The 20517-nt window shown below is 42.2% G+C and overlaps 1 protein-coding gene across 1 annotated transcript in view; it reads right to left on the bottom strand.

Annotated features, from left to right (window-relative positions):
• LOC149874121 (protein Aster-C-like) overlaps positions 1 to 20093 on the bottom strand; it is a 53162-nt gene extending 33069 nt beyond the window's left edge. Inside the window, exons 1-3 of the mRNA XM_090040994.1 lie at positions 19989 to 20093; positions 18808 to 18936; positions 13560 to 13625 (exon numbers count right to left, since the gene is read on the bottom strand). Coding sequence (XP_089897120.1) covers positions 13560 to 13625; positions 18808 to 18936; positions 19989 to 20093 — 300 coding nt within the window. The remainder of the gene's footprint in view (positions 1 to 13559; positions 13626 to 18807; positions 18937 to 19988) is intronic.
• Between the last annotated feature and the right edge of the window lie 424 nt (positions 20094 to 20517).

Here is a 20517-nt window from a genome sequence, read left to right as displayed (position 1 = left end):
GAGGAAAAACCTGCAGCATCCGTATAGGCTCAGCAGTGCTACGTTGGATAGCACTACAGAAGAAAGAGACTTGGGGGTCATCATTGACCACAAGATGAACATGAGCCTGCAATGCGATGCTGTGGCTAGTAAAGCGACCAAAACACTGGCTTGCATCCATAGATGCTTCTTGAGCAAATCCCAGGACATCATTCTCCCCTTGTACTCGGCCTTGGCGAGGCCACAGCTGGGAGTACTGCGTCCAGTTTTGGGCTCCACAATTCAAAAAGGATGTGGAGAAGCTTGAGAGAGTCCAGAGGAGAGCCACGTGCATGATCAGAGGTCAGGAAAACAGATCTTACGATGACAGGCTGAGAGCCACGGGACTCTTTAGCCTGGAAAAGCATAGGCTCAGGGGTGATCTGATGGCCACCTATAAGTTTATCAGGGGTGACCACCAGGATCTGGGGGAACGTTTGTTCACCAGAGCACCCCAAGGGATGACGAGGTCGAACGGCCAAACTCCTGCAAGACCGTTTCAGGCTGGACATAAGGAAGAATTTCTTTACTGTCCGAGCCCCCAAGGTCTGGAACAGTCTGCCAGTGGAGGTGGTTCAAGCACCTACATTAAACACCTTCAAGAATAAATTGGATGCTTATCTTGCTGGGATCCTATAACCCCAGCCGACTTCCTGCCCTTTGGGCAGGGGGCTGGACTCAATGATCTCCCAAGGTCCCTTCCAGCCCTGATGTCTATGAAATCTATGAATCTACACAGGCCCCAAGTGCTTCAGAAATCTCGACTGTCAGCCACTTGCTCTTAAGACACTGGATGACAGCCAGAAATGGGAGCACTCTGCCAATCTCCATTTCCACCCACTTTCCATGCGGGCATGCCTACAGCAGTGGTTCTCAACTTCATTAGACACAAAGTACTCTGTAGGAAGTGCCAGTTGTTACTTTTCACTTTTATTTTTCTGTAGTTTAAAATAAACACACACACACACAGAGGCGGTCCTTGACTTACAACTTAAAGGTATGACGAACAGCACTTACAACCTTTATAAACTAACACCATGTCTTGAGGTTTTGATGAGGGTTTGGACTTTATGACACTAGATACAGCTGTGTCCAGCTGGTAAGACTGGAAGGGGAGTGGGGAGGGAAGGGGACTGAGCGGGGGGGGCAGATCAACGCCCCCACAGCAAAGGAGGGATTGGGGCTAAGGCAAGTGTTGTCCAGCAGGGCAGGGGGAAGTGTGCAGGAAGAAGGCACGATCGTCTGAGGGGTATGGGGGGGGGGGGGGGGGCGGCTCCCACTACTATGTGCTGCTGGTCCCTCCTGCAGCTGCTCTCACTACTCATCCAGGAGAGCATGGGGGGGCCATCACCATGATGTGCTCCAGGCGAATGACAGGGGCAGGCTACGATGAATTTTTGGGTGCCTGCAGCTCCGCCATAACCCCCGCTCTGCCGCCCACCCCACCCTGATCCAGGGGCACACGCACACACTCCATGCCTCCCACCACTCGCCCAGCTGGAGTCGGGCAGCTGTGGGACAGAGCCATGGCTTGTCGGGGGGGGGGGGTGGCAGGGGTGCACACTGTTCATCCGGAAGCTGCACAGCACTCCACCCCAGATGGGCAAGCCGAGGCAGGGCACAGCGGGACGCAGCACTGGCCCTGCCCACCCCATGCAGATTTGGGGGCACACACCCCACCCTGTGCCCTCCCAGACAAGCAGCAGGAGCCTCCAGACAAGCTGTGGGAGCTGCCTCCCCACACCCCTGAGACAAGCTGTGCCTTCATGTCATATCTCCCTGCCCCGGCTGGGCAGCACTTGCCCCAACCCCAACCCCCCCCTTTGCTACAGGGGCATTGATCTGGTCCCCCGCTCCTTCCTTCCCCTTCCAGACTTATCAGCTGCATGCAGCTGTATTGAGCACAGTAAAAGGAACCAAAAATCACCCATTTATAACATTGTTCCTATGGGAAAATTGGTTCCAATTTACAACGTTTTGACTTAAGACATGGTTTTCAGGAACCAATCAAGTCATAAGTCTCAGGCCTGCCTGTAGAGCAATGACAGCAGGTCCACATATTTGAACACTATGGATTCCTGTTTGAAAAAAAATCTGCATTTATCTTGTGAATCATGTTTATACACCTAACAGGGCTAACATTGCATAGAATCCTGTGGCACCCTTAAAAGGATCTCAAGGCACTACAGTAGCCACTGATGCATCCTAAGAATACAGGACATCCCCTTGGGTCTCGGGGAGGGACCACCACCAATTTGTATTTCCACCAGTGAACTGAAAAACAGGACTTTTTACAGCCTGTTCCTCATTTAGAAATTGATAGGGTACAAAGGGTTTAAAACAAGGAGAGTCAGGTATAAAACAGAATCAATGGCCACCCCACAAGGACCTCCTGAAAGGATGTGGCACCCTGCGGTGCCTTGATAACATCCTGGTTGAGAATCACTGCTCTACAGGGTCCAGTGCACTTAGGAATACTCATAAATCTTTTTCTTTAGCAGTACCTTTTCTCATATTTGCAGATGTATCAAGTCTCCTCCCTACCCCAGTCTTCTCTTCTCCCAACTAAATATTCCCTGTTCATCCAACTATTCCTTGCCTCAGCATTATCTTACATCTACCTCCCCCCACCATCAAATTACCATTTTCACTTATTGTCTACCGTCTTGCATTTCAGGGAGTGGCTTATGATGTGGGTAATGTATTTAAATTTTTCAGATAGTGCTTACCATAATGAAATCCTGAGCCAAGATTATAAACATAAAGTAAGTGGGTGTACCAGGAAGCCATAAATAAATATAAAGTATGCACATAAATATAAAAATCAATAAATAAAAAGTGTGCACGATATATATAAATATAATAAAACACCACACACCAGGATTATACTACACACACACTTTAAGTGCCATTAGGAGAAGCTATAGTCATGGCCCCAGGCCTGGGGTGTATTAACTCCCCTCTCCCCCCCAACCATGCACACAAACTGTGACTATATTAACTCCCCCACACACACAGAGAATAAGATTATATTACACCCTTCCCCCCAGGCCAAGACTATTACACCCTACTCCCCACCCCCGCCAACCCAAGATTATAATTACAAACACAGATACCCACCACCCCCACAGCCAAGATTATATTTATATATTATTCCTGTACAATGATACAGACACCCACCATAAAGCTCCATTATGAGAACCTATAATCATAACCCAGGCATGTGTTGGGGGTAAGAGGGCAGGTCCACATGCCTGGGCCATGATCATGTCTCACCCCCCCCCCCCCCCCCCCCCCCAAACTCCAAATTATATTATGCATACATGCCAAGATTCTCTCTCTCTCTCACACTCCATTATGAGAATCTATAATCATGGCCCAAGCGTGTGGGGGGGAGAAGAAATGGGAGGCAAGGTGTATTAACTGTATTACACACACACCTGAACCAAGATTATAAATCACACACGCCAAGATTTTATTATACACACACACGCATGCACACCCTGGGCCATGATTATATTACACACATGGGCCTAAATTGCATCTCACACACACAAGCCAAGATTATATTCCCCCCACACATACACCAAGATTATACCACACTCCTCCTCACCTGTGGGCCAAAAATACATTACACATACACACGTGAGCCAATATTACATTACACCCACCCACATGCATGTGGAATACAGTACATTATGCACCCCCCCCCACCCATCCACAAAACAAGAGTACATCACACCTACCCAGCACAACCCAAGATTATATCACAGACACACACACAGGTCAAGATTATATTATCCTTCCCCAGCTCAAAGTTTTCTCTCGCACGCACACAGGTTGCCAACTCTGACTGATGCTATTCTGGAAATCTGCCCCACCCTCCTTACAATGTCATTAATAGGAGTGCACTGAAAGATTTCCTGGGGTCCCACTGCTATGTGCACCTTGAGGGGGTTTGGGGGGTAGTATGTGTCCCCAGATCTGCACGCAGGGCATGGGTGGACTGCTGCTGTGGGCTGGAGCAGCAATCGAGCTGTTACCAGTGGGGGGGGGCTGAGCAGCAGTCACCCCAAAGTTCACCGTAACCCCTCTTTGCACCGCCACCACCCACCCCACGTGCAGCCCTAACCCAACATCTGCACCAGGTAGAGCCCAGCACCACCGGGTGCTGGTAGGAATAGGGTCGGGCAGCTGCCCATGGCTCTGCCCCACCCTAGATGGGCAGTGCCTGCCCCTGCTCCACCCCTAATCCCTCCCTCACTGTGGGGACCTTAATCTGCTCCCACACATGCCTGTTCCCTCCCCCAGGCCCTCCCCTGCCCCCCACTGACTCACTGGTCAGATACTGCTCTCCAAGCTGCCACACTGCATTCCTAGCCATGTGCAGAAGTGCAGCTGCACGCATGCAGGCAGCATTTAAAAATCAGTGACATTATCAGCTACACCAGCCCAAAAAAAAAGCCAATTACCAATAATGTCAATTTTTCTTTTATCAGTGCCAATCCTATATGGACCAATATATCAGTACACCTCTACCATCTACCCCCCACCACACCTGGGCCAAGATTATAGCACAGAAAGACCCACCCCCATTATAAGCGCACATCTGTGTGCGCACACATGTGCATTAATCTACATTTTTAAATTCTACAAGAAAAAGTAACGCTCTGTTTGCTGTCTCTGCTCTAACTCATCAATATGTTTGAACATCCAGGTGGGATCAACTCCTTTCTAGGACTTGGCTAAAAACAAAAAACAAAACCAAAAAAAAAAAAACCCCCCAAAAAAACCACACACACACAACAGTTTATAATGCACATGACAAAAAAGGATATCCAGCTCCCTATTCCTAGTAGACATAGGAAAAAAAGGAAAACAGTGCAATTTATTTTAAATCACTGCAATAGTCAGGTTCAACTAAGGAAAGAGGGCAGATATTGTATTAAAAAGGGGCTGGATTTATCATCACTCGGTTGACAATAACTGAAGTTTACTATCATCTAAATATTAATTTATATCAAGGTGGATAAAAATCAACGATTTTAATTTTAATTTTTTTTTAAATCAGGATTCTTTACTTAATCATATTTTATTTTGTTAAGATGCTTTTTTAAAAAAATCCTATATACAGATGGTTTTAATTTAAGACACATTAAAGCTCAAAGATATCATTGTGGAATAGGGATAACAACAACTAATTATATACTGTCTGAGACAATATTGCTGGATAAATTACGAGAAAAATTGAACAGTGTACAAAAAGTCTAGAGGGGAAATTATTAACCTGAGTCTTGATGGGTGGAGCAGTGTCCATGATAATCCAGTAATTCGTGCTTGTGTGACAGAAAAAGGGACCATCTACCTTTCAGAAAGAACTGATACATCAGGAAATGCACACATCTTAGAGTACTTACAAGTAGCAGTAAAAGCTACAACAAACTGGAAAAAAAAAAAATCAAAATGTCTAATATGCAGCTTTATCACAGATGATACTACAAATGTACCAATGATGAGAAGAAATCTAGAAGCAAGCCCCAAGCTAACAACATATGGCTACAGTGCTCATTTGATGCACCTCTTAGGCAAAGACTTCGGTGCAATAGAAGTAAAGGCTAATGTGGTTGAAATTGCAAAATACTTCCGTAAACAACCACTTTGCAGCAGTTGCTTGAAAGAAAGCAGGAGGAATCAAACTAACTCTCCCACAAAATGTGCAATGGAACTCAGTGGACTGTTTTGAGCAATATTGAGAACTGGAAGCAATTTGCAAACAAAATCATGGACAAAAGAGATGGAACAGTCATAGCCAAAGTTCTCAATATTGGGCTAAAGAGAAATGTAGAACATATGCTGGCTATCTTAAAGCCTATTTCCATAGCCTTGAACAAAGTGCAGGGAAAAATCACTGTTTTACTGCTGATGTTGTTGAAATTTGGAAGAAACTGAGTGAGACTTTGAAGAGAGAAATATACAATGACAAAGTTAAAAATATATATATATATATATATATATATAACAATAATGGATCAACCATAATCTCCAGCCATAAATGTTACATGCCCCCAGCGGATGCGGGAGCATGATGGCAGTAAGTGGGGGAGCTCCTGCAGATGCCGCTGGAGCTATCAGCAGGGGAGGGTGGCGAGTGCCAGCCAAGGGTTGGCGGCCACCTGCAGCGACCAGCGGGGATTGCTGACCACCAACAGAAACTGCCAGCAGTATCGGCAGAAGGGCAGCAAGTGGAAACTGCCCAAAAGGCACCACCGACACTTTGGTAGGGGAGCACCACCATGTTCAGGGGTTGCATGTTCCCCCGTCTCCAGCTTATTTTCTTGCCAACATTCTCAATGCTTAGTACCAGGGTCAGTCCTTAACTGCTGAAGAAGAGAAGGCTGACAGAGGGATGATTGCTGAATGCCAATAATACCAACTAGAGTAAATTTTAGGGCTAAGGGTGAGCCATTCAAGATATATATATATATATGTTTGCTGATGAGGTTTTAAAGGAAGTCATACTAGTGAATTGGTAGAAGCCACTTAAGCACCTGAATCCACCAGAGCCTATTGAAGTAATGATTCAGCTTTTAACAGCAGTAGCAGTAGCTTCTTCTGCAGATGTAGAAAGTATATTTTCTTCTTTTGGACTAATTCATTCTAAATTGAGAAGCCACCTGGGAATTGAAAAAGCAGGGAAGTTTGTCTGCCTCTTCCAGTTTATGAACAAACAGAAAGAGGAAGTTGAAGACTCAGTTTGCTGCATTACCCAGTATTTCTCATGTTGACCTGGCTGAAATAATCTTTCACACAACTAAAATAGTTTAAAAAAAAAAAATCATAAATACATATGCTTGTTTTGTTAAAATTATACGTTTGTTTTTGAAGAAATATATTCAAGATATATATGCTCATTTTAGTTATACAAAACAAATTTAAATATCACAATTTAATTTTAAAGCTACTGATCTGAAAAAATATCAAAATAAATCATTGCTTTAAAATGTATGGCATCCAGCTTCTAAAAATGAAATCTACATCTCTCTCCAAGTTGTGAATAACATGCATTAAAGTTGTATCAAACAAGAATACACCTTTTATAGAAAACAATGATTAAGTTGAGGCTTCCTGACCTGCAATTTAAAAATCAATTTGATTTAAATTAAATCCACAATGATTTATATTTAACAAAGCAGTGATAATTTAATAGATCAAGATTTATTCTGATGTCAGAACCAGTTACTTATGCAATGACAAGAACTCGTTTTTCCAGGTAAACAGGGTATCCATAAACACCTTCCTGGAACAAAGCCTGGCTGGATACATCCCATGTAATCTTAGTGCATTACCAGCAAGGAAGGCAGACTCAAGACTTATCTACAGGAAATACTTGCCCTGGTATCATCTTCATTTTGGGAAGGTGCTGGGCATCCAGAAGTTAAATTTCAGGAAACAAAACTATTATTACCAGGACACCAATGTGATACAATTACGCCACGAGCATGGGGATAATGACAGCTTCTTGAGAGCACTTCCTGTTTATGTCTTCTCGCTTGTGCTCAGGCAGTTATGCCCATCTGACCTCCCAGCATGAAGTGTTTAAAGCAAGCTAACTCCAAGGTGAAAGTCTGAGGATTTTATTCCCTAAGAATATGGTTCATAAACACACCTGTATGCACAAAGTACCCTCAGGGTATTATATCAATATTAAATGTCCAAATACTAATTTGACTCCAAAAAAGAAAAAAAGTCTCCAAGTGGGCTTTGAAAATGCAGGGGAAGACTCCATGGTTAGAAATCAACATAGTGTTGTAGGCATCAGGAGTGCAAAGACTATTTAGTTTCAGTGTTATTTTCAATAACCTCACTTGTCCAAGTGAGAATTTTATACAAGCAATATAAAAGAAAGAGCCCAAACTGGTAAAAGCTGGTTATAACCATGTTGAGTTTTACAGGGCTCCCTTTAGGCTGTATAAAAATGGCTGTATAAAAAAAAAAACTGGTCAACCAGAAACCTTATACAAAAAGGAGAATTTAAAACCCTGCCAGATGTTATCACCCAAATGTAAGGAAGGCAGATGTGTCATTGGATGAGGAAGTTTTGAACTGCCTGGAGAAATAGTATTAATGCACTTGGGGGCATTGAAACAAACATCATTACCCTTGCTCTTCACTGGCAGGATACCAGAGAACTGCCCAAGTATAAGGGAGAAGTAGCGTTATGTCTCACCAGCTGGTCAGCACTCAAAAGGACACCAGCAGCTTTCTACCAAGATCGTTTCCTCACTTGAATGGTATCTTACAGAGGGCTATCCAACAAGTTTTAAGCCTTCGGTAAAACCCTGCCAGAGAGCACTGGTGGGCACGTGTAGAGGGAGGTCAGCCTTACTTGCCCTGGGAACACAAAGTCCCTTGCTGCTGCTGCCTCCTCAGTGTGGTTGGCCACCACCAGCTGCAGGCGGTGCTACAGTAGCTGTACAGTGTCCCTCAAGTTTGTGGTCTCCATCTCCAACAGACCACAATTTTATCATGTCCAGAAAGCTAGAGAAGGGAGTGAAGTTTACTAGAAGTAGAGGTGAAAGGCTTGGTCAAGTGCAAGTCTGCTCTTTTTCTGAAAAAAGGTTTTGGCAAGCTTTCAGGCACAGTCAAGGGTGAAAATATGTTCCAGCACAAGTATCACCAAAAGTCTCTTCATCCAGGCTTTCAGACCACCATCCTATGGAATTTGGGGTGCTTTGATACACGGCAAAACCCCTCTCCATCTCCTCTGGCATAGATGTGAGCTATAGTGGAGGTGATCTGGTTTAGCAAATCATCTTCTAGAATAAGGGTCCCATGTAAGCTCAAGAAATATATATTAGTTTCTAGTGTAATGAGAACCATGCAACTTCTATACTTTGATTTCAACCCTTTCCCTTAAAGCATATTAAAATTGTTAAATGCCTCCATGTTTGACAGCAGGCCTGTCTAACTGATGGCCCGTGCAGGGTTAACATGTGGCTGTCGGGGTACTACCTAGCTGCCGCTGCCCCTTGCTCCAGCTGCCCAAGGGTCTTGGGACTCAGTCTCCCCCTCCCAGCTTCCAGGGGGAAGGATAGGATAGGGTAGGATGATATGGTACAGTCCATGGTGCTAGGTGAACCATGCAGCACAGTGCTACAGGGAGCTGTGGGGAGATGGGGCACTGTGCCAGGCAGAGGCAATGGTTGGGGAGAGTGCCCACTCATACATGTGTGCGGTGCATAGTCTGGGAAGCCTCCTGAACCCTGCAGTGTGGAGCCCCAGCTGCCAAGAAGTTGGACAGCCGTGTCCTACAGCAATAAGCACCAACTTGGGCTCAGGTTACGTCAATTCTGCAAATGTGGAGATGCGATTATGGCATGTGTAAGTGTACTCAAGTTAGCTGAAACCTAGCTAGCTTTGGTACCAAGAGCAGAGAAGAAGTGCAGGACATCCAAGCCCACCCACAATTCTTGACAGTCGGTTGGTGGTCATAACCCAAGACACCATGGTCTCACTGCTATCTGTATAGAAGTAGCAAGGTTAGCACTAGTTTGAGTATGCCTACACATACTGCAATAACACTGATGTTCACAACACAAACAAAACTCAAGTCTGAAAACTGGCTCTATGAATCAGACTGCTACACATGTGCAAGTAAAAAAAATTACATGACTTCTCCTAACTGCCACAACACATAATGCTCAGATGCTCTGCAATATCATTTGAAATCATGAGAACTCAGAGTCAACAAGAGGTGAAAAACAGATTCTGCATCTTTCATTCAAACCAAAAGGGTTTCACCTGTGGGTGCATTATCTAACTATCCTATTCTTCTCCTTTATTTCATCAACCACTGTGATACTGGACTACAAGCCACTATTCTGACAACCATTACAGGGCATCATGTGCCCCTAACCAAGATAAAAAAGCTCCATTATCCCATTACAAACCTTCTGACTAGCAGAAGTCCTGAGTTCATAAAACAACTATTCTGAATACACTTCTGTGTACTGAAAATGTCATAAGACAAAAATGAAACAATCATTAAGTATTAACCTAAAACAGAACACAAGTCTGACTCCCTGCAAATCATTCAGCCCAAATCTGTGCCCCAACTACAATAGGGGGGTACTATTAAAAAAAAAAGTGCGAGTCTTCTCTGTGCCTGTGACCTTGTATCAGAGCTGTCAGATACTTCTTGCCTCTGCTGAAGGAACTCTTCTTTTTGTCTCATGAGATTTTAGCAAATACCCCAAGTAAAACTGTCAACAATAAATCAATTCAGGACATCTTAAAAATAATCTTTTATTGACAACTAGAGAAGTGTAATTAAAAAAAAAAAAATCACGGAATACAGAGGTCTAAACAAAACTTGCCAAGACAGATGACCACAGACACATCCCTACATTAGCCCTCAATATTGGTATAGAAAGCTGAAATATTACCTGCATCGCATGGCAGAAAAGGTCCTTTTACTCTCACTGCCAAAACAGTTTGCTTCTTCCTGCTGGCTCAGTCCATTTGACATAACTCAAATGTATCCACATCCTCAGTTTAACTCCATGCCCTATAGATATAACTCCTGGCTCTGGCAGTCTTAAAATCTAACAACTTGATATTGCATTGGGATCCAGCTCAGTCAAGATCAGGATTTCATTTAGGATAAATAATTAAAAAAAAAAAAAAAAATCCTAAATTCCTTTTACAATAGTAGTTCTGTCTGACTCACGTTCCACCCTGCCCTTCAAATTGGACTATTAAGCAATATTCTTTGTGACTAGACTTGTTCCTTTAGCTGCTCTTTCACTAAATGTGCAAAGAAAAAAAGTGCATTTAAACTCCACTTCTCCCTTAGCTATATTTTATCCATGAAGCAGGTGCATGTGTGGAAATAATGCCGGGGGGGGGGGGCAGGGATTAAAATAAGTAAACAAAACAACAAGATAAACACCTGTAACACTTGTACAGCCTGCAACTCAAGCTTTAATTTATAAATCTCCACCCTTGTTTTTATGATTTAAAAAAAAATATATATACACAAATAGGCAATGAAAGAAGCATTAAAAGAAATAAAAATCAAAAGTACGTCAGCACTATTCCTTTCCCCCACCCCCTTAGGCATCCCCATGTGTAGTAGGGCTGTGCGAATCTTTGGGTGATTATTTGATTCAGAGGAGATTCGGGCCAATTCGGCCGCCAAATCTCTGAATCCAAATCAAAATCAGGAGACCAGTAAAAAGGTCTGAATCAATTCGAAGCTCTCTGAATCAATTCAGAAAAGATTTGGAGAGCTTCAGAGATTCAGGCAGACCCTGCTTGCTGCCGCAGGAAGCTGGACCCAGACTCTGTGCTGGTAAGTAGTGGGCAGGAGGGCCTGGGGAAGGGGACCACGGGGGGACCCCTGCCAGGCCCCATCCCTTGCTTGCTCTCCCAACCCCTAACCTGCCCGAGCACCCCCATACCTCCGCCCGCTCTCCCAGCCCCACATGGCTCCCCACCTGACCCCAGTTCCCAGCTCTTTAAAAAAAGCCCCACTCACCAGCTGCTGCCAGGTGCGGGGGCAATCCCCACTGCCCCCCAGCTATATGGGGAGGCTCTGCCACAAGCCCCCCCCAACCCCCACCTGCTCTTGCAGCCCCCCCCACTGCTGCCCCCCCCCCCACCCCAGCTCCCCGCTCCTTAAACACAACACAAAACAAAACAAAACAACCCGCACTCACCAGCTTCTGCAGCAGCCTGGGGGCTTCTGGGGACGGGTCATGGCAGAACCTCCCTTGCAGCACAGGTCAGTGGGGGCAGCGGGGATCACCCCCCAAACAGGCAGGAGCCAGTGTGTGCCAGGCTTTTTGTTTGTTTGTTTTTTTAAAAGAGCCAGGGGGCTGGGGCTGGGGCCTGTCTGATTTGGAGATTCAGCCAATTTGGCAGTAGCTGAATCAATTTGAGACAGTGATTTTAATCACCAAATCAAATCACTGTCCCCCAAAACTGAAGCAAATACTAGTTGCTTTGCACAGGCCTAACATGTAAGCTGACCTCAGCGCTGGAATGGTATAGTCTCCCATCCTGCAATCTGAATTCAGTAACAAACAAATGTCTGTCTGCAAATATCAGCATAACAGTATTAAATAGGGACACCCATTCAAGTTATGGAGATATAGAGAAAAACATGTTTTGGAGGTTAATTTTAGACCAGACCATTTATTGAGCTTTCATTCATCAATCCAAGGCCACATCAATGCAGTTTACCATTTAAAAAATGTTTACTGAAGGATTTCTATTTTATCAACCATAATCTGTGTTTTCCATTTAGGCCCCAGGTCAGCAGAGCAATCCAATAGGTTTAACCCCATAAAACTCCATCAAGCTACTCATATATTTCAATTTGGGCCTGGGCTTGCATTCCTTGCTAAATGCATATTTTGATTATTCACAAATATTTATCATCTTTCACTGAATATTTTTCAATATTCCTAAGATATCAGAGTTAAAAAACGGAATTTAAAATTCCTGACTTCTCATAAAAATTGCTAACAAATAATTAAAATCAATCAATCAAACACTATAATTGTGATCAAACGTATAGAACCCTTTCTAAATATTGCAGGAAAAAACAGGTCTCCCAGCCACCCTACTTACATACACCAATATCAAATAACAAGCAGAACTGCATATGACATAACTTATAAAAACAAAAGCAACGTGACAGCAGTCATCTAAACATACAACTGAAACCTGGTGGAGTTCAAGGGTGCCTACTCATTGTTCAGGAGTGTGGAAATACCTGGGCTGGGAATGATAGAAGGTAAAAAAAAGCAGCAAGGAATGAGAAGGGAAATGGATTGAGGAGGTTTGTAAATTGGGTGTTGAAGGGTTAAGGTAGCTTCCTTGCATTTTAGGACTCAGCAGTGGGATATGCAGCACAGCAGTTAACTGTACATTTAAGTTTGGATGAAAATTTCTATCTGTAAACCTCAGACTGGCTTAGTAACTGAATTCAGGTCTCAGAAAGGTTTCTATTGCTTACTGCTATAGCAAACAGACCACTTATTGGGCTTTCATTCATTGATTCAAAAGGTAACACCAATGCAGTTGATCTTAAAACACAAAACAAAGGGGGTTTTTTTAAACCTAAAAAAGCCCAAAACCTTACTTATTCCACACAATCTGTAATATTAGTAATATTTTAAAACTAGAAACATCTGTGTATCATGTACTACAGAAAAGCTACACAGAGAATATCCTAAACAATTCTACCCAATGTAAAAATAAAATTTCAGAGTACCACATATTAAAAAATAAATAAAAATTAAAAGCCAAGAACCTGTCTTAACGTTCTTACCTGTATCACAGAGTAGGTATACACCTCAACTCCTCTCAATATACAGTCAGAAAAACAGCATCTTTTCTACCTATCTTTTGAGACTACTGCTTCTAGTTGCTAATGACACATCATTAAATCGGAAAAGTAACACTAAACAAACACATCTGCTGCAGTTCTCTGCTTATCTGTCTGCTTTCCCAATGGGATACAGGTTGCTTACCTGGAATGATCCATTTTGGGTTTTTTGGTTTTTTAAATGGGAAGCTATTTTGTTGCTGCTTCCTTGCTGTAATACAGAATATTAAAGTTTTAATTAAGCTGCAAACATAAATAGTTTACACAGAGGCAAAACATATTCAGTGCTGTTTTAAAATGTTTCTTTGATAAGTTCTGGAGTCTCATCCTATTACTAAGGAACAAGAGTACTCAGAGAACTCCGTTTGTCTCCGAAAATAACTTATATTTCTGATGGATCTTCGTTCCCAAGGGCCGCGCTTGAAAAAGTAACAAAGCTATAAGCCTAGAAAATATTTTTCCATCTATTTAAAAAACTTAAAAATCTGATATTAAGTTCTCCAAGAGTAGTGCCTACACCAGTTTGTTTATTTTTTTAAAGTAAAACACACACCTCACTGCAACATGGCCAGTGCACTGCCATCGGTGCTAGATAGGGCACTAGTATTTTTACCATTTTACTCTCCTAACTCTGCTTAGAGCATATTCAATAACAGACAAAAATGCAGAGTTACATCATTACTATCCCTGGAGTTGCACTAATGGCAGAACAGAGATATTCCTACAAAAAGCCTGATGCAGAGACAGCTAACTAAGCCATTTCTTCTTACTTGGGGATAGATGCCATCATATAAAACTATTAAAATGCTCACTCACTCAATAGCCAAGATAAGCAAATATTACTTCCAAATAATTAAGTTACATTACATGCTGCCTCTGCCTTAGTATAAACATGTTTGGAAGCCACAGCAACAGATTGACATATTGGGGTGATTTGTTTCACAATACAAAACCAACAGTTATGCCTCTGGATCTCTAGTTTCCTACCCTCTTATATCTTTCCATCCTGCTCCCCTCCCCCCTTTTTTTTTTAATATTATACTATGCAAACTATCAAAATCAAATCCAAGTTAAAGCAACCATTAGACTAGCAATAGCTTCTCTCATCATTACAAATTTCGATAACAGTACATATATACACAGTGCATATATACACACAGAGCACATATATGCATCCATAAATGCTATCTATACAAAGTACACAACGTATGTACATGTTATGTACACAAAGAACAAAACATGTGAGGGGAACCAGCTGAAGGCCTCTAGCACCATACTACACAGGAGCAGATGTACCTCACTAAACCAAAAGTAGTCCAACCTGCAGTCTCTAGGAAAAGTATTAGTCTTTGGGAGAAGATGCAAAGAATGACAACAATGAGCCAACAATGCTGGCTGGTTAGTAGTAGTTTCATGCCTCAAAACATGAGCACTCATATCCCTGCTACAAAAAAAGTAAAGTCATCCCACCCAATGTAATTGTGGACATTGTATTATCTATATAAACATCTAATTCTTTTCCAGTTCTGCCATATCTTTGGCCTAGATGTTATCTTTTACTACAGCATTCCAGAGGTTGGTTAATCCTTGATAGCATAAAGATAACTTTTATTTTTATTACCTTTAAACGTATTTGCTTTCAACAGCATTGAACATCCATTTGTTCTAAAATTATGAGACGGGGTAACAGGCAACTTGGTTTACTTTTTCTGTATAGTTACTTTATATAGCTCTATTATATCCATTCTTATAGATTTCTTTTAAATAAACTATAGGTATATGCTGATCTATTGTTCTTTATTTTAACATATTTGGTTCTTTACTCTTTAAATTCCCTCTGAATCTCCTACTTTTTTTACCACTGGATTTGCATTTTATGAAACATGCCTGATTGCTTCAAATAAATTTCACAGGCCTTGCCCTTGGAGAGTACCAGGTGTTTGTTCCTCTTTGCAAACCTGCTTCCTTTTTCATTTAGGAAATATATACACCTTTTGTCCATCAGGTTATGATTAACTTGACTCTGCTGAATCTACAGATTTTAGTGTCCATACTTTTAACTTCATAATCCTTTTCACTAGCTTCCTCCTTTTTGTTGAGATCTCCATAATTAAGTTAAGTATTCAGAGTGTTGGGTTTTTGATATGTTCACACCGTAATTTAATTAAATTCAACATCCTTAGAGGAGGGGAAACAAAAAAAAAAAGAAAAAAAGAAAAGATCAAAAGGAAGGAATCCTGGAGCTACTGCTGATTTTGGGATGATGCGTGTCACCGGCTTTACTTATAAAATTGTTTCATGAGGTAAACATGAAGTTATACCCGAACCAGAACCTAGAAGTATGTACATTCAGATAAAAATGGAACCCTGGAAATTAAACACACACAGGCTTTTTTGGATCAGAGGCAGGAGCTGATAAACCAGTATTTGTTTCCTCCAAACCAGGTTGTGCACCAATTTTAACAAACAATGCATGTGAGTCAACTAAACATCTCTTATTGATTTGTAGCAACAGAATATTAGGCAGATAGGAAATGACTGATTCAGATACCAAGGACAAACCCTTAATCATGAGAGCAGTCCAAAGGATTACTCACCTAAAATGACTAGCAGTGGGAAGGGTATCTAGCCAATTCCTCCTCGTAATACCTCTTAAAGTTTTATTCTAGTCTTCAATAGAGAAAACAAGGCACAGAGAGGTGCAGTGTCTTCCTCCCCTCACCCCCTCCAAAAACAAGAACCAAGGAGCACCCTATTCTGAATCTTGTACTTAGTTTGCTACATCATGATGCCTCCATAGAATTAATTGGTACTTCTGGAGTGAATTTCAGAGCTGCTGATCAACTCTGACTCTCACTCAAGTCTATAAAAGTTTATGATTTAAACATAAAAAGATCTATCAGGATCTACACACTAGTGCCAGGTGTTCCTCTTCAAAGGAATTGTGATACCTAGCTTGCCAAGGAGAGTCCTATGGAACAAGTCAGTGCCTAGTGAGCAAAGTACAGTCTCTTACAGCAATCGTCCAATTAACAGAAGTGACATCCATGCAGTGCTGAGGTACCAACATTGAAGAACCAGCCCTGCTTTTATTGAAGTTTCCTCCTTTTTCGATTGATTAAGACAGTGGGAGGGAGCCTCCTGGATGTCGATACCTGTCACAAGAAGCTGAATCACCTTTGGCTGAATGTTAATGACAAACACTTTATGTAGTGTCATGAACTGCTTGCATTATCCGTTTATGCCTCTCAGCATCCAAGATAAATGAATTTGAAAGTCCAACAGATCATTCAGCAACAACATAGCAAGCAGAAAACGGTATAACATTTTAGTGGCTGTGGTTTCCAATTCCTTCATTTTAGCTCATAACTCATAACATAGTTTTTCTGTCTCCTGTTACCTCTCCATGCCAATTATGGCCATTGCCTTGGCTGTGGAAAATAAAATCTCTCATTCCCACAGCCACCTAGCAGGTGTTGAAAAATGCCCCATTTGAAATTTACATAAGAGTCTTTTGTGTTAATCTATAATCATACCAACCTCTTACAGCACAGCTATCATTTTATAAACCACAGCAATGCCTTTCAGAGAAGAAGCATACTAAAATACTGTTCAACTTATAGGAGTTAAATACAAGAAAAACAGGCATATAAAAACAGACAAATATGAAATACAGACTTAACTATACAAAGAGGGTCAGGAAAATATCTATGCAAGTTATAAGAAGAAACTGACTTCTCACTAGGCAAAACATAAGCACATCACATATCATAATACCTCATATTTTCTTAATACTTTTTATCACAGCAAGAAATGCAACCACTGTACAATTTATAAATGTACAGCAGCACTAAAATCCAACTATGTCCAAGATAGAAAGCAGTAATTTGTGCATAAATGACAACACACACTAGACCAAAAATGGACAAGAAAGAAAAACGTGTCCAAAGACAAGCTTTTGTTTTCAAAGTCCTCTAAGGCCATGGGTGACCATCAGAAAAACAATTCTACACTGAATACATGACCTCAAGTCACAGGGAAGATAAACATGGAGCAAGCACTTTGCATAAAACTTTACCAGAGAACACAGTTGTCACCTTGACGTTCACGCAGAATACAAAGGCCCTTTGTATGCTTTCACTGGATACACAGTACAGTACAGTACAGTACAGTACACAAGTCTCTTCTGGAAGCTGAGGAATGGAGTATTAAACAGTGTCAACCCTGGCTGGTTTCAGAATTACCAGTTCAAGGAAATCTTTAGGTAGTTAGCTCAATGCTTTGGCCATTAAAACATCCCATTCCAGATCAGACAGAAAGTAGTAAAACAAACAAAAGGGATAAACATACAAATATGGAGGTAGCAATCAAAAACCTCACTGCTGCTTCTGGCTTTGCCACTGACTCACTACATGGCCTTAGGCAAGTCACTTACCTCCTTTGACTCAATTTTGTCAGATGAAAATTGTGAGCAACATTCTCAGCTCACGAGGAAGTTGTCAGGACTGGTCCAGATACTCTCCCTGAACCTAGAGCTATAGGATGTTTGTTTACTGCTCAGGCTACACTGCCACACGATGTGGGGCATGAGCGGTTTTGGAGCAACAGAGGTCTGCAGTGAAAACTTGGGCCCTTTGGGAATTCAGGACATCTCCCCCCAGAAAAATCTGCCTGGCTGAGGTACACTGCATGTTCCTCTTTCCTCCTTTAATAGGAAGCCTCTATCTATGACCTTCCTGCAAACTAGCACACTAGTTCTGAACCTCTCAACCTTTCTGTTGATGTTATTTCAACAATCAGCAAGTGGTTGGAAAATATTTAAGCAATCAATTCTTATTATACCCTCCCCTGCCATTAAGTCATCCGGCACGGGGGGGGGGGGGGGGGGGGAAACTATCCCGCACAATCCCACTGACACACAACAGACAATGACTTGCCTTTAAGCATGGCAAGCCTATTCACCTTTTTCACAAAGAAGGCTTATAATATTCATTTTTAGTCACATGCCCCAACAACTCCATCAGAAACAGCTCTCTTGTGAAAGGAATTGAAATTTGCCCCTTACTGAGGAAAAACTAACCACCACCATTTTCCAGAAGCCTGGAACAGAGACCTGGTATGGTCTAATGAGCCAAGCAGGTAACAGGGAGTCAGGACTCCCAGCTTCTATACCCAGCTTTCATTGACTTGATACATGATATCGGGTAAATAACTTCACCTCCCTGTGTCTCAGTTTACCCTTCAGTAAAGTGATAACGATAAATTACCTACCTCACAAGATGGGTGGGGAGGTTTTATTAATTAATGCATGTAAAGCAATTTGAGATCCTTGGATGAAAAGTGCTATATAAAATGAATTGGGGAGAAGGGAAAAGAAAAGTTCGTTCATTTACCCAAAAACTCCAATCAGTACTCCAGCTGTATGGAGTAGGGGCCTGAATTTTTTCTGTACACATGCCAAGAGTCTCCTCCGAGTCTGCCTCCAATGGGTTAACAAGACCATGATCCTCTTCATAGACTTCCTGTGAACAAGCAAGCAAGCAAAATTTAAATTTGACAATGCAGGTGAAAGGTGTTGGAATAATCAGGAGAGCTGCTCCATTTGTGGACAATATAAATAAAACCGTACATGCCTAGATTTGCTAGGAATAAGTGATGGGAAAACATTTCGCGCTTGCTGATTTATAAACTAATAAATGGCCCTTTTTGATGTTCTTTATACTTTGAACATCAATGTTTTATTTCTTCAGCACCCCTCAGGCTATGCACGTTTCATGAAAGTTACAAACACTGTCATAAGTGTTATTTTAAAAAATACCATACAACTTCCTAACTAAAGCTATACAAGTTTAAAAATACAGAGGAACTCTTAAAGAAAGGGTGTAATTTTAGTGATCAAATCTTAGTTATTTACTGTTAACACAGGCATTTAAACACAGCCACTCAGGAATGTAGAACTGTATCATTATTAGTAGTACCTAGCTCATTATACAGTGCCATTTCATCAGTAGATCTCCAAAATCTCTACAAAGGAGGCCAATATTCTTTTACAGTTTCTTTCCCATTTTACAGATGGGAAAACTGAGGCACAAAGAAAAAGGAATGCATTCCAGTTCACCCAGTAGACTAGTAGCAGATCTAGGGTCTAGACCCTAGACCTTGAATCCTTATCTGAACCCTACCCACTAAATCAGACTATCTGTATTACCCAGTAACGCCCATAAGAGACAAAAAGCTGTTCTGTTCTTAACAGGAGTAGACACTACAGGTAAGGGGGTCCTGAGCTGCTGAGCAATTCTCTCTGCAAAATGGGTGCCCTGATCAAAATCGCAGGCTCTTCTGAGGTTCCCAAGAAACAATTATGGGAGCACTCCTTCCTCTGCTCGCTTCTACAGACAGCGCTCGCATGTTCCGCAAGCTCCAAGCATAAAGGGGAACAAAATGCCTATTACCAGCTCTCTCCTTCTTAATAAGAGAGAGAATGCTTCAAGAGGCAGCTGCTGTCTGTCCTCAGGTAAGAACTCATAACAGAGCAGAGGAAATCAGGGGAGAGAGAAAGCAGAGATCCTCTCACCTTCATGAGGAGATTCCACGAGTCACAGGATGAGAGAGAATACAAGAAGTTTTTGTTCTCCGGATGTCTCCCCCACATACTTTTACTCGCATTCACAACTGCCATTATCTATGCATCACACACAAAAGCTTTATGCAATACAAATTTGAATGCCCTGACTCCATTTCCACACCCCCTCTCTCATCAGTACATTTATTACAGCAGGGTCTTTCATGATCCAGCTTATGGCAGCTGAAGATGGAAAGCCTCACTTTGGGAAGCCTGGGTGGCCTGGAAGATTAGAAAGGCTCTGGGATCATTCACCACTAGGTTGGTGGTTTAGAATCTAGCCTCAGCCATTAACACCCAACAGCACCAACTGCCGGATGTCTGATGACCTCCAAAAAAGGAGCAGACAATTTCACGCCCATTTGTAGCGGGCATCAGTGCAACTAGGCAAAGTCTAGGTGGGTACCTGCTCTGGATATAGGCTTAGAGTGGGCATGGGAAGGCTGGCCTTCAAGAAGCCCCTGCTGCAAGGGGTGCTGAA

This window comes from Crocodylus siamensis, chromosome 1, assembly GCF_052110815.1.
Source record: "Crocodylus siamensis isolate JL-2025a chromosome 1, ASM5211081v1, whole genome shotgun sequence".
NCBI classification, from domain to species: Eukaryota; Metazoa; Chordata; order Crocodylia; family Crocodylidae; genus Crocodylus; species Crocodylus siamensis.
This window is presented reverse-complemented; position numbering and strand designations above follow the sequence as displayed.